Source organism: Cajanus cajan, chromosome 11 (assembly GCF_000230855.2).
Source record: "Cajanus cajan strain Asha chromosome 11, NIPB_CcT2T_4, whole genome shotgun sequence".
NCBI lineage: Eukaryota > Viridiplantae > Streptophyta > Magnoliopsida > Fabales > Fabaceae > Cajanus > Cajanus cajan.
The window spans coordinates 906730-924294 of NC_138527.1; the positions used below are offsets into that span (position 1 = coordinate 906730).

The 17565-nt window shown below is 33.4% G+C and overlaps 1 protein-coding gene across 2 annotated transcripts; it reads right to left on the reverse strand.

Annotated features, from left to right (window-relative positions):
* Positions 1-3719: 3719 nt before the first annotated feature.
* Positions 3720-15846, reverse strand: LOC109818632 (dihydroorotate dehydrogenase (quinone), mitochondrial). Of its 2 annotated transcripts, none has more exons than XM_083066109.1 (11): positions 15631-15844; positions 15369-15451; positions 13959-14282; positions 13511-13766; positions 12470-12550; positions 12272-12379; positions 12163-12192; positions 6087-6224; positions 5479-5516; positions 5238-5337; positions 3720-4034 (listed from the first exon to the last, which is right to left on the reverse strand). In XM_083066109.1, the coding sequence occupies exons 1-11, from the start codon at positions 15748-15750 to the stop codon at positions 3960-3962; spliced, it is 1353 nt and encodes a 450-aa protein (XP_082922235.1). In that variant the 5' UTR covers positions 15751-15844; the 3' UTR covers positions 3720-3959. The 2 variants fall into 2 exon arrangements, 1 of the variants encoding a protein (XP_082922235.1); XR_014430486.1 differs by lacking the exon at positions 3720-4034 and adding an exon at positions 9423-9501 and having other exon boundaries at positions 15631-15846.
* Positions 15847-17565: the final 1719 nt, after the last annotated feature.

Below are 17565 nucleotides of genomic sequence, written 5' to 3' on the forward strand. Positions count from 1 at the left end.
TTAATCAATTTAACGGTTTAAAATAAAATGACTTATATAAATTAGAGTAACATAAAAAAAATGACGTGGAAATATAAAAAAAGTAAAAGAAAAGGTGTAAAAGATTAAAAAAAAAAAAGAAGCTCAAAATATAGCATAAATAATATTTTCTTATGATTTCTTAGTTTTATAACTATAATAATTGGTAGCTTATTACATTTAAAGTCTTCAACTCTCCAAAGCAATTATATGATAAACATGGTGAGATTAAAAGTCCATCTTGTGAGAATCAAATAAGAATTGTTGTGATAACTAGCACCTTTCAATCTCATAAATCTTTCTAAGTGATACTCATCTAAAAAAATGAGATACCTTACTAATAGCAATTTTCAATAAACTAAAAGAATTATATCTAAAAAAATTTACATTTGAATATATAAATTATATTTATAATTTATATAAATAAATATTTTTAAATATATAAATTATATTTTAGATTTTAGATATATAATCTATAATATGATATTAGGTTATTTTAATTATTGATAATTATTTTTAAAATATTAAATAAATATGATAAATAAAAATTGAATTAGATAATAAATTAAAAATTTTCTTTAAAATGTTGTCATTAAAGAATAATATAAAAAAAATACTCTAATATAAGATAGTCATTCATATTTAATCAATCTTTTATTTATTTCAATAATTTTTTAACCTCTTATCTTGTTAAATATATAATTTTAGTTTTTACTTTCAATTATTTTTACTAAGACATTATCAATAATTAAAAATAATTTTGTGTCACAACATGAAATATTTATCATAAATATAAAATATACTTTATATGTTTAAATTATTTATTATTATAAATTTTAATAATATTATGATATATACAATAAAAAATATTATTTATTATAAATTTAGTTACATTAAATAATTAGTTGTAATGTTAATTTCACAAACTAAAATATTATTATGGTAAAATATATATATATATATATATATATATATATATATATATATATATATTCACATCGAAGGTTCCCTTTTTTGTTTTTTCTTTTTTACTTACATAGTTTATTATATTTATAGTTAGATAATTATCATAACCTATTAGATAATTTACTTAGCATTTATGATTTTACTAAAACATTGAAAAGGAAATCGTTTTCTTAAAATTGTTCATGGTATAATAAATATTAAAATCAATAACATTTTAAACATAAATTCATATGATTAATTTTGTTTTATCACTAACATTAGTGATATAAAATAAAATAATTATTTATTTATATTACCAATTATATAAGATGAAAAACATAAACATGGTTTGTTCATAGAATAGAGAGAAAATTTTTAAATATTTAAAATTTGCTACCAACATCATTCAATCAAGTTTTTTTAGCTACCAATCAAGATTTGGTTGCAAGATGACACTAATTATATGCATTTTAGTGATCGAAAGAGAGTTAATCACAATTTTATAGTTAATAATGTTATTTAGTGATTAAATAATTTGTCGTCATTTGGTAGTATTTTCTATCACTTAATTGGTAGCTATGTTTTTTGAAAATAAAATATTGAAAAGTAATCCTTTAGTGACAGACTCAACGATCGATATATTTGCTACCACATGTTTTAGTTGTTAATATGATTGCTAATTCGTTATATAAATAAATATGCTATCAATCGTTAAACCGGTCCCTGTCAATGATTACTAAATTTCAATTGCTAAATTTGATGGCTATTTTAACTTTTTCTAGTAGCAAGTAATAACACCAGAATTTTTCCGTGAAAAATCTTCTTAATGTGAGTAAGGAAAAACTACGGGACCTAGTCTAATAAAGATTTTCTCTATGAAAGTAGAATTATAATTAGTCTCTTTTTCTTAAGAGGTCACTCAAATAATCTAACCTCTCTTAGATGTCTATCTCTCAATTTTCACTAAACATGGTGGAAACAACTCTTCCCCTTTCTCTAAAAGAGAAATACAATAATTTTTTTCACCTACTTCTTTCTTTCTCTAAAAAAGGATTCTAGAATTTATTGGATAGACTCATATCAACATTTCACCGCTTCACAAGTCTCCCTATTTATAGATGATGAAATGATCCTTCATTTATGACTCTTCATTCACGACTCTTCATCCATGACTCTTCATAAGCTATGACTCTTCATGAAGTGTTTCATCAATTAAGAAAGCACTTCTAACTGAAATTATTATAAATTATTTTCTTTAAATCAAAGTAACATTTAATTTGAAAGTATTATATGGAAAAATTTTATTAAATATTTTAGTTTATCTTAAGTAGTTTAATAAGAAATGTAGTTTAGAACAAAGTGTAGAAATAGAAACAAAACACTAGCTTTTTATGTGTGTTTGTTTTACTTTATTCTCACATTCCAATGCACGTTCAATGTGAATGACCTCTCATAATTTTGGTATTGAAAGAAACCAAATGATAATACAAACACACCCTATATTGGTTCACATTATGACTAGGGCTACATATATGAAGCCCGAATACTTAAAAATGAAAAAATATAAGTGTCGTACCTATGTTAAATACTAATACCACTTAGATACTTTCAGATATGTATTCAAAAAATATTTTTAAAAAAATCATTTTTTTAAACTTTTTTTCTAGGATGCTTATTGGATATATTTGGATACATATCCAAAAAGTTTGTCTTAAGTTTCTTATGCAACCATATTCTTTCTCATGCTTGAGAGGAATTAGAATCCATACTACTTTATTCATTCTTTGAATAAAAATGATAGATCCAAAGGGGTAGAATATTTGGTTTATATGTATTTGAATCTTAAACTTTTGTCTATGATAAAAGATATAAAAAAAGAGAGAGACAAGGTTGTGACACATTAGTAAATACATACATCATTCACTTGATAATGATGCTAGACTTCTTAAATTGACACAATTGTTTTGAGGAGAACCTGGGTTAGAAACTATGCCTGATGGAAAGGGAAAGAGAAGAGTGTTACAATTAACATTAGATAATAATTTAGTAATATTGGTTGAGTCTTAAGCTATTATATAGCTCATATTTGTTTTAAGTTCTACCAAAGATGCTTTTATTGATATAGTTAACTAAAATTGGTTATGGTATGGACAAAAACTATAGTCTTTTTGTTTTTTTTGTTATGATCATAAATATATTTTTTTGTGAATTGTGATCATCATAGTTATGAATTAATGAAAAATGATAAGTGTCAATTTCTTTACCAATATTCTAAATCTATATAAATTTTTCAATAATTTGTTTTAGTAATGTATCCAAGAGTATCTTAATTTCAAAAAAAATGTAATAAGACTACATCCGGTCCCCACTTAACAGCAGTGGGATTATACAAAAATAATAACCATTTTATAACGCTAACCATAGTATCATATGGTACCCATCCTACTCCATTCATTTTTACCCTTGCAAAAAAAAGTTTAGAGAGAAGAGAACATCTAGATCATCTACCATGAGAAATTGCCGAGGATTAGAATTGAAAATGCGAAACATTTTGATCCTTACCAACCTCTTGGTACCTTAATCTTTCTCTTTTCCACTTCTGACTTGCAATCTTCTTTACTGTTACTTTTCAATGACAAGATTTGAACCATTAAATTTAATAGACTTAAATTAATTGGCCTGATGAACACATAACCATCTAATTATTGTATAAAATAACTGTTGCGATGGAATTCTTGATTACTAAGGAGGCATGGTTGTTTGGAAACCACAAACAGAAAACTATTCAATCATTTATTTAATAGGGGACATAGCAGAATACAATACATGCTAATCATAACCCAGTACTACTACAACAACAACAACAATCCCAGTGGGGGAAACAATACATAAAATTAAAATCAGGTATATATTAAAGATGACAAAAAGAACCAAGTAGAGCATTAACACACGGATAGTATCTCTCTTCCAGCACTGCATCCACGAGCAAATCAAAGTCATCTGAAGTCTGCACCAACCGCATCTAGAATAGATTTGAAACCATCTCTTTCCAAACATTCAGCTAAATCAGCCTAAAACAACCGAATGAAAAATTTTCAGATAATGTGTACTTAAATCTTACTTGATAACTTTGATCAGAGAAAAGGAAGAATGGGAAATCCTTCCACATTTACTTTAAATATTAGTCCTTTTCTCCCCCAAGGTAGAATCAACATACATCCCAATATTGTCACAACTGCCGTAGTAATGGCATGACTGGGATGTGCATAAAAGTCATCACTTTGATCATGATCAGCATCCACAGAACCCAAAGCCATTATTAGTGTGATTTTTTCCTTAATGCAAATTTTACTGACTGTTGTTTTGGGGAAGATATTAAGGAAATGACAGTATTATGCACCTTTTTCACAGTAGGCTAAAACCAGAAGATGAGATTCCCCTCCAAAGCAGCTTGATGAACTTATTTCAGGGTGGTTAGTCCATCCTTCATAATATCATCAAGTCCCTATTTATAGATAATTAAACTCTAATACCACTTGTTGAGCAAAATAAATAAATTAGACTTAATTGCACTTTTTAGTTCTAAAGTTGCACAATCTTGTGAATTTTATCTCTGACTTTTTACTTTTTGCAAATTTTGCCTCCCAATTTACAAAATGTCATATATTTTGTCCCCCTGTACAATTTTGTGACAGTTATTCCTTTAAACTGTCACAAATTAGTCTTAATTGTGGCAGTTTATGTAGGGGTAAATTTTGTGACATTTTATAAATTGAGGGGAAATTCACAACAAAAATTCTTTGGAGGCAAAAATCGTGAGAGTAATTTTAGAAGCAAGAAGTGCAATTCTTCTTTTTTTATCTGTAGGAAAGATTACAATGGCAATAATGAGGATCAAATCTAAGTCCTCATACATCTATCCCAACTCTCCACCACTAAATTATTAAATCAATAGATTAAGTACATGTTTCATGTTTGGCAATTGGCACCACTTAAATTTGGAGAAATAATAACTTATTTTTCATAAACTCTCTCAGGAAGCTAGTAAAACTAAAAATAAACAATTATTTCTTCAAACTAAGCTGAACCAAACACTCACTAATTAGTTAAAATAACTTAACAATTATACCCATGTTAAGAATTTTCCAAATATAGCGAACGGTGGTACTAGAGAGAACAATAAGCAACAAGAAAATCTTGACACACCACAACCTAGGCATATAAAAAACATCCCATCCTTCAACCAGAATGTTTAAGATGTGCATGGCTAATACCTTTATCTGAGGAATAAGAGCAGGTCCTGCATAAGCAAATGCAGTATAAAGTTGAACAAGTGTTGCTCCAGCTCGTATTTTCTTGTATGCTTCCTCACCACTAAATAAACGTAGAAGGTTCACAGAATTAGTTGTATAATACTATAATTTATTTTCCTTTAGAAGTATTCATAAGGAATATTAAGAGAGCTGGAATCAACTACAGCAATGAAGGAGAATGATTGGAGAATGTAGTTTTTACCTGCTAATGCCCCCACAGCCAATCAAAGGAATCTTGCCCTGATAAATATGAACATTTTCAAATTGTCAAGCATAATTAACATGTATATATGCAACTGGATTGACAATTAGAGCTCAACTTATTAGATAGGCATCAGGAAGACAGCCAGATGTGGAAATAAAATATCCTAGCTGCAAAGGAAAGAACTCAAAACAGACCAGTAAGACTTCATACTGTACTAGTACTACACTAAATACAGCTAAATACTTGTCACAGGTATCTGCAGGTCATATCATTTAAATTTCACATCAAGGATGTTGCCTCCAACTTTCACTATACTTACAAATGATGTGCTGGCATACACATACTAAATCTATAATTAAACATATTCTAATTAAACAGAAAATAACTTTAGAAACAAATTTCAGGTTTGAATATCTTCAATAATGGTGGGTTGGTGGCAGCTGTAATTCAATGCTTATAAGATGTATACATTAGCAACCTAGGATACTATATTGCTGGCACCATCCAAAGTAGTTGCATGCATAAAAGATATAGGATTGCAGAACTAAATGAAGTTTTATCTCATTAGTGTTTAAACCAAATTCACAATATAACCAACCAAATACCTTTGTCAAGATATACATCTCCTTCAAGATATTGGTAGATAGATCAAAGAGAGGTTTCCCACTCAGGCCACCAGTTTCTGCAGCCACTGGATTCCTGCTGACAGAATCTGGTCTTGAAATGGTTGTATTTGATATTATCTACAAATAAAAATAAATTGATATAAAATTCTGGAAAATTAGGTTAAATGAAAACTAATTTTCTATTTTATAATACAAAGAGATCATACAAGATATATACAGGAGACCTATGCTATTTTAGGAAATATAATAACTCTATTTTATTCTAGAATCCCTTGATTTATGGGATTGTACCTAATTATTCAAATCTGTACAGATTACAAGGAAATATACAAATTTCCTAAAATACTATTTGATTTCCCACACTCCCCCTCAAGCTGGTGAATAGGTGTTTTCCATTCCCAGCTTGGATACAATTTTCTCAAAATTGTGGCTGCCTAATCCCTTGGTAAGAATGTCTGCAATTTGGTCTTGAGAGGACACATATGGAGTGCATATCAAGCCACTATCAAGCTTTTCTTTGATGAAGTGTCTGTCTACTTCAATATGCTTTGTTCTATCATGCTACACTGGGTTGTGGGCTATGCTTATTGCTGACTTATTATCACAATAGAGCTTCATAGGTCCTTCCGATTTTATCCTCAAGTCTTCTAAGATGATTTTAAGCCATAGCAACTCACATATACCTTGTCCCATGGCTCTGAATTCCGCTTCAGCACTGGACCGAGACACTACACCCTGTTTTTTGCTTCTCCAAGTTACAAGATTTCCTCCAAGAAAGGTGCAATATCCTGTAGTTGACCTCCTATCCACGATTGACATCTGTATAGGCTTCAAGCTTCACATTACCATTTCTTTTGAATAGGATTCCTCTTCCTGGAGTTCCTTTAAGGTACTGTAAAATTCTGTGGGCAACTTGTAAATGGGTCTCCTTTGGACTGTGCATAAATTGGCTAATTAAACTCACTGCATAGGCAATATCTGGCCTGGTATGAGACAAATATATAAGTCTGCCCACTAATCGTTGGTACATCTCTTTGTCAACAGCAACATCTTCTTCTGCATTTCCAAGCTTTAGGTTTGGTTCTAATGGGGTACTAGCAGGTTTGCAAGCTGCCTTGCCAGTTTTCTTGAGCAAATCAGTGATATATTTCTGTTGGGATATAAATATCCCTTTCTTGGAGTGGGCAACTTCAATTCCCAAAAAATATTTTAGTTTTCCCAAGGTCTTGATCTCAAATTCCTTGCCCAAGCATTGTTACTCCCCCTGACTTGGAATGTTTAATATTATGTCATCCACATACACCAATAACATTGTTACTCCCCCTGACTTGGAATGTTTAAAGAACAAAGTGTGGTCCCCTTGGCTTTGTTTGTAACCTAGGCCTGTCATAACTTTAGTAAACCTACCAAACCATGCACGGGGGGACTGCTTTAGCCCATATAATGCCTTTTTCAACTTGCAAACAGTGTTGGCAACAACATCTCTACCATATCCCGAAGGTATCTCCATATAAATTTCTTCTTCAAGGTCTCCATGTAGGAAAGCATTCTTAACATCAAATTGTTCCAAGTTCCAACCATAATTAGCAGCAAGAGACAATATCACCCTAACTGTGTTCATTTTGGCAACCGGAGCAAAGGTCTCCAAATAATCAACTCCATAGGTTTGGGTGAACCCTTTGGCAACCAATCTTGCCTTATATCTCTCAATCGATCCATCAGCCTTGTATTTCACTGTATAGACCCACTTACATCCAACCGGTTTCTTTCCTATTGGTAAGGTGACTAACTCCCAGGTGTTGTTCTTCTCCAATGCTTCCATCTCTACATCCATGGCTTGCCTCCATTTTCTATCAGACAATGCCTCAGATAGGGTATTAGGTACAAGTGTACTATTTAGGTTTACTAGGAAGGTTTTATGGGCAGGAGAGAAATTTTTAAAAGACAAGTAATTTGAGAGAGGGTAAAGTGGCTCTTTGGTGCATTTTCTTGTCCCTTTTCTAATGGCAATTGGGAGGTCAAGATCATTTTGGGTTTCAATTTCAACCTGCACAGCTGGAGAAAAAACTGTTACCTATTTTTGTGGAGTTGAGTTGGATTCTTGAACATGGCTTGATCCTGGAATGGCCTTAGTCTTCCTTGAGTACACTAGCTTCTTACCAAATCTCTTATCTTCAACATCTCCTTGATCATCTTCACAATTAATTTCACTTTCTTGACCAGCTTCCTTTTCTTGGCCAATTCCTTGACCAGCTTCACTTGGTACAGCTTCAATTTGATTTGGTTTAGGTTCAATTGTCAAGTCTGGAAGAGTGGGAAAACCAGAATTACTTTCCTTGTCTTCCCGGAAACTCTCCCCTTGAAGATAAGGTTGATTGAAATAGCCCTCTTGTTCATTGAAGGAAACATCCCTAGACACAGAGAATTTTTTGGATGGAAGGTGATAACATTTGTACCCTTTCTGAGTGGATGAGTAACCAACAAAGACACACTTTAAGGCTCTAGGATCAAGTTTCCCCCTGTCTGTACTATGAATATGGACATATGAGGTGCACCCAAAAACTCTTGGTTTAAGATTATTTGTAGTGGACAGGTTTGGATAGAAAGATAACAAAACTTCCATAGGGCTTTTTGATCTTAAGACTCTAGAGGGTAGTCTGTTGATAAGGTGTGTTGCTGTAAGAACAGCTTCCCCCCAGAAATTTTTTGAAACACTATTTTGGAACAACAATGCTCGGGTCTGATTTAATAAATGCCCATTTTTCCTCTCTGCGACCCCATTCTGCTGTGGTGTTTTGACACAAGAAGACTCATGAATTATACCTTCTTTTTGACAAAAAGAATTAAGGACATGATTGAAGTAATCTTTAGCATTATCTGACCTAAGTCTCTTAATATTAACACCAAATTGATTTTTTATCATGGAATGGAAGTTTAGGAAGACAGAACTGACTTCAGATTTTTGTTTAAGTAGGAAGACCCAAGTGACCCTTGTACAATCATCTATAAAGGTGACGAACCATCGAGCACCAGACACATTTGGAATATTAGAAGGCCCCCATACATCAGTGTGAACAAGATAAAAGGGAAAATTGCTAATTTTATTACTTATTGGAAAAGAAACACGCTTGTGCTTAGCAAGTTAACACACCTCACAATGTAGACTCTCAACATCTAACTTAGTAAACAGAGAAGGAAACATAATTTTGATAACTCCAAAAGAAGGATGTCCCAGCCGACAATGATAAAGCATGATTTTTTCTTTGTTGGTCATCATAGATTCAGATATGAAGGAGTGCGAGATTCTGTTCTTACTGGACAGACTTGGATCTTCAAGATAGTAAAGGCCATTCCATTCTCTAGCATGTCCAATCGTCCTCCCCGAATCCTTGTCCTGAAATACACAATGATCGTTGTAAAAAACATTACATGACAAATCCTTTATAAGTTTTTGTATAGAGACTAGGTTGGTGGAAAGCTTTGGGACATGGAGAACATCTTTTAAGATTATTAAAGGATTGATTTGTATATTTCCTTGACCAGCTGCAGTTATAAGGGTTCCATCTGCTGTGGCAATTTTCTTGTTGCTAGGACATGGTGAATATGTGGAGAAGTGTTTGGCTAATGGTGTCATGTGGTCTGTGGCTCCAGAGTCCAATATCCAATAGTGGTTAAAGGGTGTATCTGAGACATTTAATCCAAAAGAAAGTGGAAACTTACCTGAGTATGCCAAAGAACACACACCTGTTTGTTTTTCCAGCTTACTAAGGAGGGCTCTCATCCTCTCTATCTCCTCTTGGTTAAGATGGGCAGTAGCTTCTAGTTTTTTTTCTTCATTTGTTCCAGCAGCAACATAAACTTGTCCTCCTTTCCTTGAGGAGCCTCCTCTATATCGCCCTTCTCGGTCTCGATTTAAAGGCTTCCCATGCAACTTCCAGCACTTCTCTCGAGTATGACAGGGCTTATTGCAGTAGGTACACCATAGACCATCACCTTTCTTGTCCACATTTGTTGATCCTCCTTTCTTCTGTTCGGCTATCATGGCCAAAGTCTGATCTCCTTTATGGTCAGCCACCATTGCTGAGTTCTCTACTGCTGGACTCTCTAACATGAGACCCCTTCTACTTTCTTCACTTCTCACAATAGCCACCACTTCATTGAAGCATGGTACCTTTTGCTTCCCCAATATTTGAATCCTTACTTAATCAAATTCAGGATTCAAACCAACAAGGAAATCATAAACTCTGTCTTGCTCGATATAGTCCTTGAGAAGTGTTGAATCTTCAGTACATTTGGCTTTTATGACTCTATAATGGTCTAGCTCCATCCATAATGATTTCAGCTGATTGGCATATTCTGTAACAGTCTTGTTCCCTTGTTTTGCTGCCAAAGTTTTCACCTTTACTTCATATACTTGAGCAGCATCTTTGGCTTTAGAGTAGGTTTGTTCTACTGCATCCCAAATCTCTTTTGCTGAGTTAAGGAACATGCAGGTGTCACTAATTTCTGGAATCATTGAATTCCACAGCCACGCCATGATCATTGAATCTTCCTCATCCCATGTAGTAAACTTGGGATCCTCCTGTTTAGGTCCATACTCCGTCAGGTGACTCAACTTCCCTTTTCCCTTCAACACTGTACGAACAAGTTGGGCCCACTTCAAATAATTTCTTTCATTTAGTCTATATGCAGAATGAATATTCTGCAATTCTCCTGGTTGCTGGGATTGGGTATTCCCTGTTTCTGGGGTGGGGTTCACAACCTCCTTTTCCCCTGACATTATAGCAAGGTGGCTGAGTGGTGAAGAATAAAAGGAAAGGTTGTGCGATTAAGGCACAGAGAAAACAGCAGGGAAAAAAAAGGTGCAACGGATGTATAGGGAAAGATGCAGCAGCAATGCAGGCTGCCGTCTTAGGGTTAGAAAAAATGTAGCAGCAATGCAGGCTGCCGTCTTAGGGTTAGGAAAAAATGCAGCAGCAATGCAGGCTGCCAATTTAGGGTTTTACAGTGCGCAGACAAAGCTTCCTAGGTCGGAAGCTCTGATACCATCTGGAAAATTAGGTTAAATGAAAACTAATTTTCTATTTTATAATACAAAGAGATCATACAAGATATATACAGGAGACCTATGCTATTTTAGGAAATATAATAACTCTATTTTATTCTAGAATCCCTTGATTTATGGGATTGTACCTAATTATTCAAATCTGTACAGATTACAAGGAAATATACAAATTTCCTAAAATACTATTTGATTTCCCACATATTGGGAAAAACCCAAGTCCCACATTGACTAGAGATTAGGCAATTGAATAGTATATAAGTGAAAAGCAACCCTCACCTTACAAGCCGGTTTTGTAGGGTTGAGTTAGGCTTAATCCACTATTCTAACATGGTATCAGAGCCATTTAGATCCACTTTAAAAATGGGCCACCCACCATTGATGCATGTCTCACAGGCATGAGGGGGTGTATTGGGAAAAACCCAAGTCCCGCCAATCCTAGATCATTAAAAAGGGCCACCTACCATTTATCCACGTACCAAGCCCAATAGTGCTGGACGTGAGGGGGTGTATTGGGAAAAACCCAAGTCCCACATCGACTAGAGATTAGGCAATTGAATAGTATATAAGTGGAAAGCAACCCTCACCTTACAAGCCGGTTTTGTAGGGTTGAGTTAGGCTTAATCCACTATTCTAACAAAAATAAAATGAATATTACACAGTGTTCTTCTATGGTTTCTGTATCATGAATGGACTCTACAGCAGAACAGGCATGACAGGAAAATAAACTTGATAGCCAGTTCTCATCACTAGTGAAAATGTGAAACAGTATTTGTTATTGTCCTTCTATCGTCTCTTTCTTTTATGTGCTTATCAAACAATTTTTGAGTGTCAAGGTTGGGGATTTTCTGTCCCATTTAGGTGTCTTCTTTTACACTGTCTCCCCAAATAAGGCTGGTCAATGAATAAATAAGGCAACAAACATAGACAGCACATCAATGTGAATATGAACAAAGTCCAAATTAGTGATAGAGCAGAGAGAATGGGAAGTACCAGTCCATCCAAGTGAAGATTCAAGGCAACCTATCATCAGAGGAAGATTGTTATACAGATTGTGAGGTGAAGAAAATTGAAAAAAGTATGTTAGTATGGATATACTTACTGCTGCAATATCTTCAAGGTCGTCTTTTGATAAATCTGGAGCAATTTTTACAAGCAATGGAGGTGGGCCATCCTCACCCCATTTCATTTCATCACGTGCAGCTTGAACCTTAAGGAAGAAGAAAATTTTACTAAAGTCAGTCTCTCAAAAATGCAAGATATGAAACACGTGGAGAAAGTTTCACATTTTAGTTTCTACCTTACTCACAAGATCCTGCAATTGCTTTCTTCCTTGAAGTGTCCGCAAGCCAGGGGTATTGGGTGATGAAACATTAATAACCTGTAAAGGGATAAAAAAAGATGTTGGTTAAATAGTATTTTAACCAAAAGCAAAACCTCCAACTTATCCGAAGTGCTTCAAGTTTGCAGACCACATTTCTATTGCTAAAAACAAGTGACCATAAAAAGCTCATGACCTCTCTATGGTGCTCCACCAATGGTTCTAAGGGGATGCCTTTCTGACTTTATTAGATATCAGGAAGTTTTGCTTCACCTTTTATTTTGTTGGAAATATTATAGTTAATGCATTTAGAAAACAGTATGCTCATGTATCACATAACAAAATGCATTTAGTAATCATCGATATTATATATATCCATGAGAATAGAATCAGTAAGTTTATAAAGATAGTACATATATAGATGATATGCAGAATCAGTAAGCCATCATTTTGGTGACTAAAAGTGTAATGTATTGTCATATTAGTCCTGAAACTAAGGAAATTCTAAATAGGTCTTTGCAATTTCCAGTTGTTTCATATAAGTTTATAAACTTAATCACTTACTATTATTTTGGGCATTAAACATATGTTCATATTATCACTTAAGGAAATTTCAAATAATTCCTTGCAATTTTTGACTAATGTACACATGTTTCATTCACCAAGATTTTTATCTTTCTGTCCTTCTACCATGAAGAATCCTTATCATCAATTCCTGATTTAGCATTTTATTTTTTTCCTTCTTTCTTTATTATCTGCTTTTTCTTGTTTAAAATACAATACAACAAAAGCCTTCTTTGTTTAAATAATAATTAATTCACATTTCAAAACAAAGAAAAGTTACTAACTACATGGACTGCACCTGTCTAACCCCATGAAGACACCTACCATGTTAGACATTAAAACTTTTGTAATTTTATTGATCACCTGTACACTATCATGTCAAAAGAGGACTGCGACAATTAGGTTTTCTATTTATCATTTTTATTTTCAAGTAAAAAGTATGCAAGAAAAGTTTACCAAGTAATCAGCATACTGGGACAATGAATGAACTCCTTGAACATAGTCTGCTGCAGCATCTTCACTTGTCTTGTTCTTTCCAAGATTTACACCAAGGATGCCAATGCCAGATTTTCCACCATTTTTCACTTCATCATTGGAAGAAGTTGAAGTGCTTGAAGTTTCATCTAATTTTCTCTTACCATGCTGAGCACCCAGCCTCTTTGCTACAGCAACAATTCCCTCACCATTAAAGCCACATCTATTTATAACAGCACTGCACATTAAATTAATCAGTCTCACAGAAAGGACAACATAAGCAACCTTAAAGAAGTTCATGTCATCAGAATTAACAATTTTCATATCTCCAGCTCATTTTGCAATGCTAAGTGATACCAAAGGTGAAATGATAAAAAGGGCATAAAATATTAATCAGTAAGAGAAAAAGAACCAAAATACAAACTCTTACCCTTCCTCTCGCAACCTAAAGATGCGAGGCTTTGGATTGCCATCTTGGGGAAAAGGTGTAACAGAGCCAACCTCAACAAATCCAAATCCCAAACCAAGTAACCCATCTACAGCCTCAGCATTTTTATCAAAGCCTGCAGCAAGACCCAATGGATTGGAGAACTTTCTTCCCCAGACTTCAAGGCCTATGCTTGATGGATCGGGCCTCTTCTCCCTTGGAAACCAACCATGAGCTGCAGCTGAGAGACCTAGTCTATGCGCAACCTCTGGATCCAATAGAGCAAAAATAGGATTGACAAGTTTTGTTGCTGAGAATAACCATCCACTGGAACGAGGATAACTTGAAATCAGGACCATTCATTTCTGAGGTATGCATTTCAAAAGGTTCATAAAAATGAGAGAATGAAACTCTCCATGTCATATTGCAGTAGAATTGCAAAATATATATGAGTATAACACCTCCATTCACAAATTTAGGACCAAAATCCGATACAACAAAATCAGAACTGATTTTATTTTATATTTATTTAACCTTTTAAGAAAGTGGATTATGAATCTTATATATCGACTTGTAAGGTAAGGATTACTCTATACTTATATACACCATTATAACTTATTACTAGTCAACATTGGATCTCCAACAAACTTGTTCACACAAAGGACGAGACGTTTCAAGCGTGAAGTTTGCAAGACTGAAAATTTGTAGGTGGTCTCATAGCGGCTAGATGGAAGATAACACAACAAGTCCAATGCCAATCAATAATCCCTAGGATATAAGTCCTAATAGCATTGGAAGAAAGTGAGTTAAGAACCTAACTCAACCTTATAAAATTAATTTGCAAAGTAAAGACTGATCCTCATTTATATACACTATTATAGCATTATAACTACTTGATGTGGGATTTGCAACATAAACTAATAAGAAAGGAAGCAACCATATCTAATTTATAGGAATACTAATACAAAAAAAAAAAAAAAAAAAAAAAAAACTCCTAATATTAGTATCAATCACATTCAACTGATTATGCCTTGATTGTTTAACCGATCTCCTATAATCATCATTATTAAGCTTTTGGGATAGTTGATTGATGGCATGATTTCGAAGTCCCCATGACCAAGTACTAGTAGTTTACAGTTTGATCCAATTGCGCCCATTCTTCAGCTCAAGGTAAGGTGTATCTGTTCAAATGTCTACACTTCAAGGCCTTTGTAATATCTAACAAACAATCTATCAAATTTTCCAAGTTGATTCTCAGAACATGTTTGCTGACTTCAAACAAACCTAGATGAACATTATATATACTTCTAAAACATGAATAACCTTAATTAAGCCAAGATTAGAAAAGCAAACTTCAATAGATACAAAAAAGTGATGAAAAAAAAAAGACACTGAAACATGGAAATGAAGTACCAGAAAGTAGCTTCATCGACAGCACTCACATAAGCTCCACCAGCTACAGCAATGCCTACGGCAGCTCCTGTCAACCACCTTCCCTGCAATTCAAAGTAAGCGCCTATGAATCAGAAAGACATAATCAATAATTAAATAAAAATAACGCTACAAAAAAAGTTTTCAATTTAACACATGACATGAAAGATAAATAAGAAGAATGAAAATTAAAAATGCAATGTGATTGGTCCAATGGTTTGAGAGAAGAGAAGAAAAAACGAACTTTGTTGGAAGAGCGAGGAAGTTTAGGAGATGAGGAAGAGGAAAAGTGTCTGAAGCGATGAAGTGACGAAACATGTCTCGCTAAGTTTCTACTGAAAGAGGACGCGGCCATGACTCTCATTCTCTTACTATGTAGTAAAGTGAGAGTGAGAGTAAGAAGCTGAACGCGATTCCAAACAAACGGTTCTTCGTGGCGGCGTAATCAATGTAGTAAAGCAAAGGCATGTTCATTGTTCTTTTCTCGTAACAGCATTGGGCCTCTAAAGCCCATCCAACGTGTCGTCACATCAAGTGTTGCGGGGATTTTCTAACTGCACCTGTCTTGTCCTTTCTATAAGTTTTTTCGGAACATCCAATCTCAAACATACGTTGTTCTACAAAAACATTGTCTAGGAATGGTGTTTTGGAATTCCTAACCTAGAATAAAAATGTGTTCGGAAATATTCATTCTGAAAATATATAAAAGAAATGAATTTCTAACACGCTTTTTTAAATATATATTTACTAATTAGTCAAAAGGTTTTTTTTTTTTGAAAAATACAAAATTTAGTATAATCACTTTATCTCTCTTCTAATTTGTAGTTTTTCATAAATTTTAATTAAATATATATGGGACCTCCTCTGCATCTTCTTTGGTTTTGTTTTTTTAGTGAAATTACAATAAAGTGGTACCATGTGACATATTAATACTTACCCCGACAAAAGTAATTTATTTTGGTAAATAATTATTTAAATTTTTTTTTCTAATATTTAAATTTTTTATATACTTTGACAAAAAAAACCCAAGGATATGCTAGTTATTGTTCCTTTTTAAAGTTTGTTTTTCCACTTTATTTTGATATAAGATTAGTATATAATATGATTTTTTTTTCATATTATATATATATATATATTACTAAAAGTGATTTTGTTTGAGAACGAAAGGATCAAATAATTTTTTCCTTCTAAACATTTATCATAATTATATATTTAGATTTGAACTCGAGATATCATGAAAAACTCATGCTTGAGTCACACACTCTACGGTATAGTATATATAATAAGATTTGAGGCTAGCCAGCTAGATTGGATGCAAGTCTGCTAATTGATTTGTTCCAAAAGTCTTAAATATTTTATTCACGTACTTCAGATTTAGCATAAGTTTCGTATAATATGATTTGAGGCTAGATTGAATGCAAGATTTGATTTCTTCCAAATATTCTACTTGTTTCAATAATTTATAATAGGACGCAAACAAATAATATCATTACGATGGTGGCGTTGAAATTGAACAGTGACCATTATCCCATATACAAGTTTATACTTAAAAACGATGATGGTGATGAATCTGAAAACAGAAAAGGTCTTGTACTGGGCCCCTCTTCGTTACTTTGAACACTTCCCAATTATTGGTTTACAAGAAATATATCAATCAATTGTAATAAGGACGCTTCCATAATTCCCCTTCACAATGAAAGCTTCCACCTTAATTTGATAACCGAAAATGTCCCATCATTTTAATATAATCTATTTTGGTCCACACGAAAACCTGTTTTGTTTTCTTCGCGTGCATTCTAACTCGGTTCACACTAACATTAGGGGTTACCAAGTCAGTACCTTAAGTGTAAATAATTAAATGGCAACACTTGATCAAGTTGTACTAGTTAAATGTTAAATGCCACATGCAGCCACCAAAGGGTGAAAAGATCCCAATTGTCACCACTCACCACACTTTGGCCTCTTGCTAGTGGTCAATATGCGTTATGTAAACCTAAGAGATAAAGTTGAGCATGAAGAGAAGTGTTCAACTGCAGACAACTTCAACTACTACGTATTTTAATTTGCAGTACACAACACGCGTTTTGTTTGTCAAAGCAAAACCTCAAAATGAATTCCTATAAATACATTTGCTTGAGCTCAAGTTCTCTCCACCTCCTCCTTTGTAGTTAGCATAACA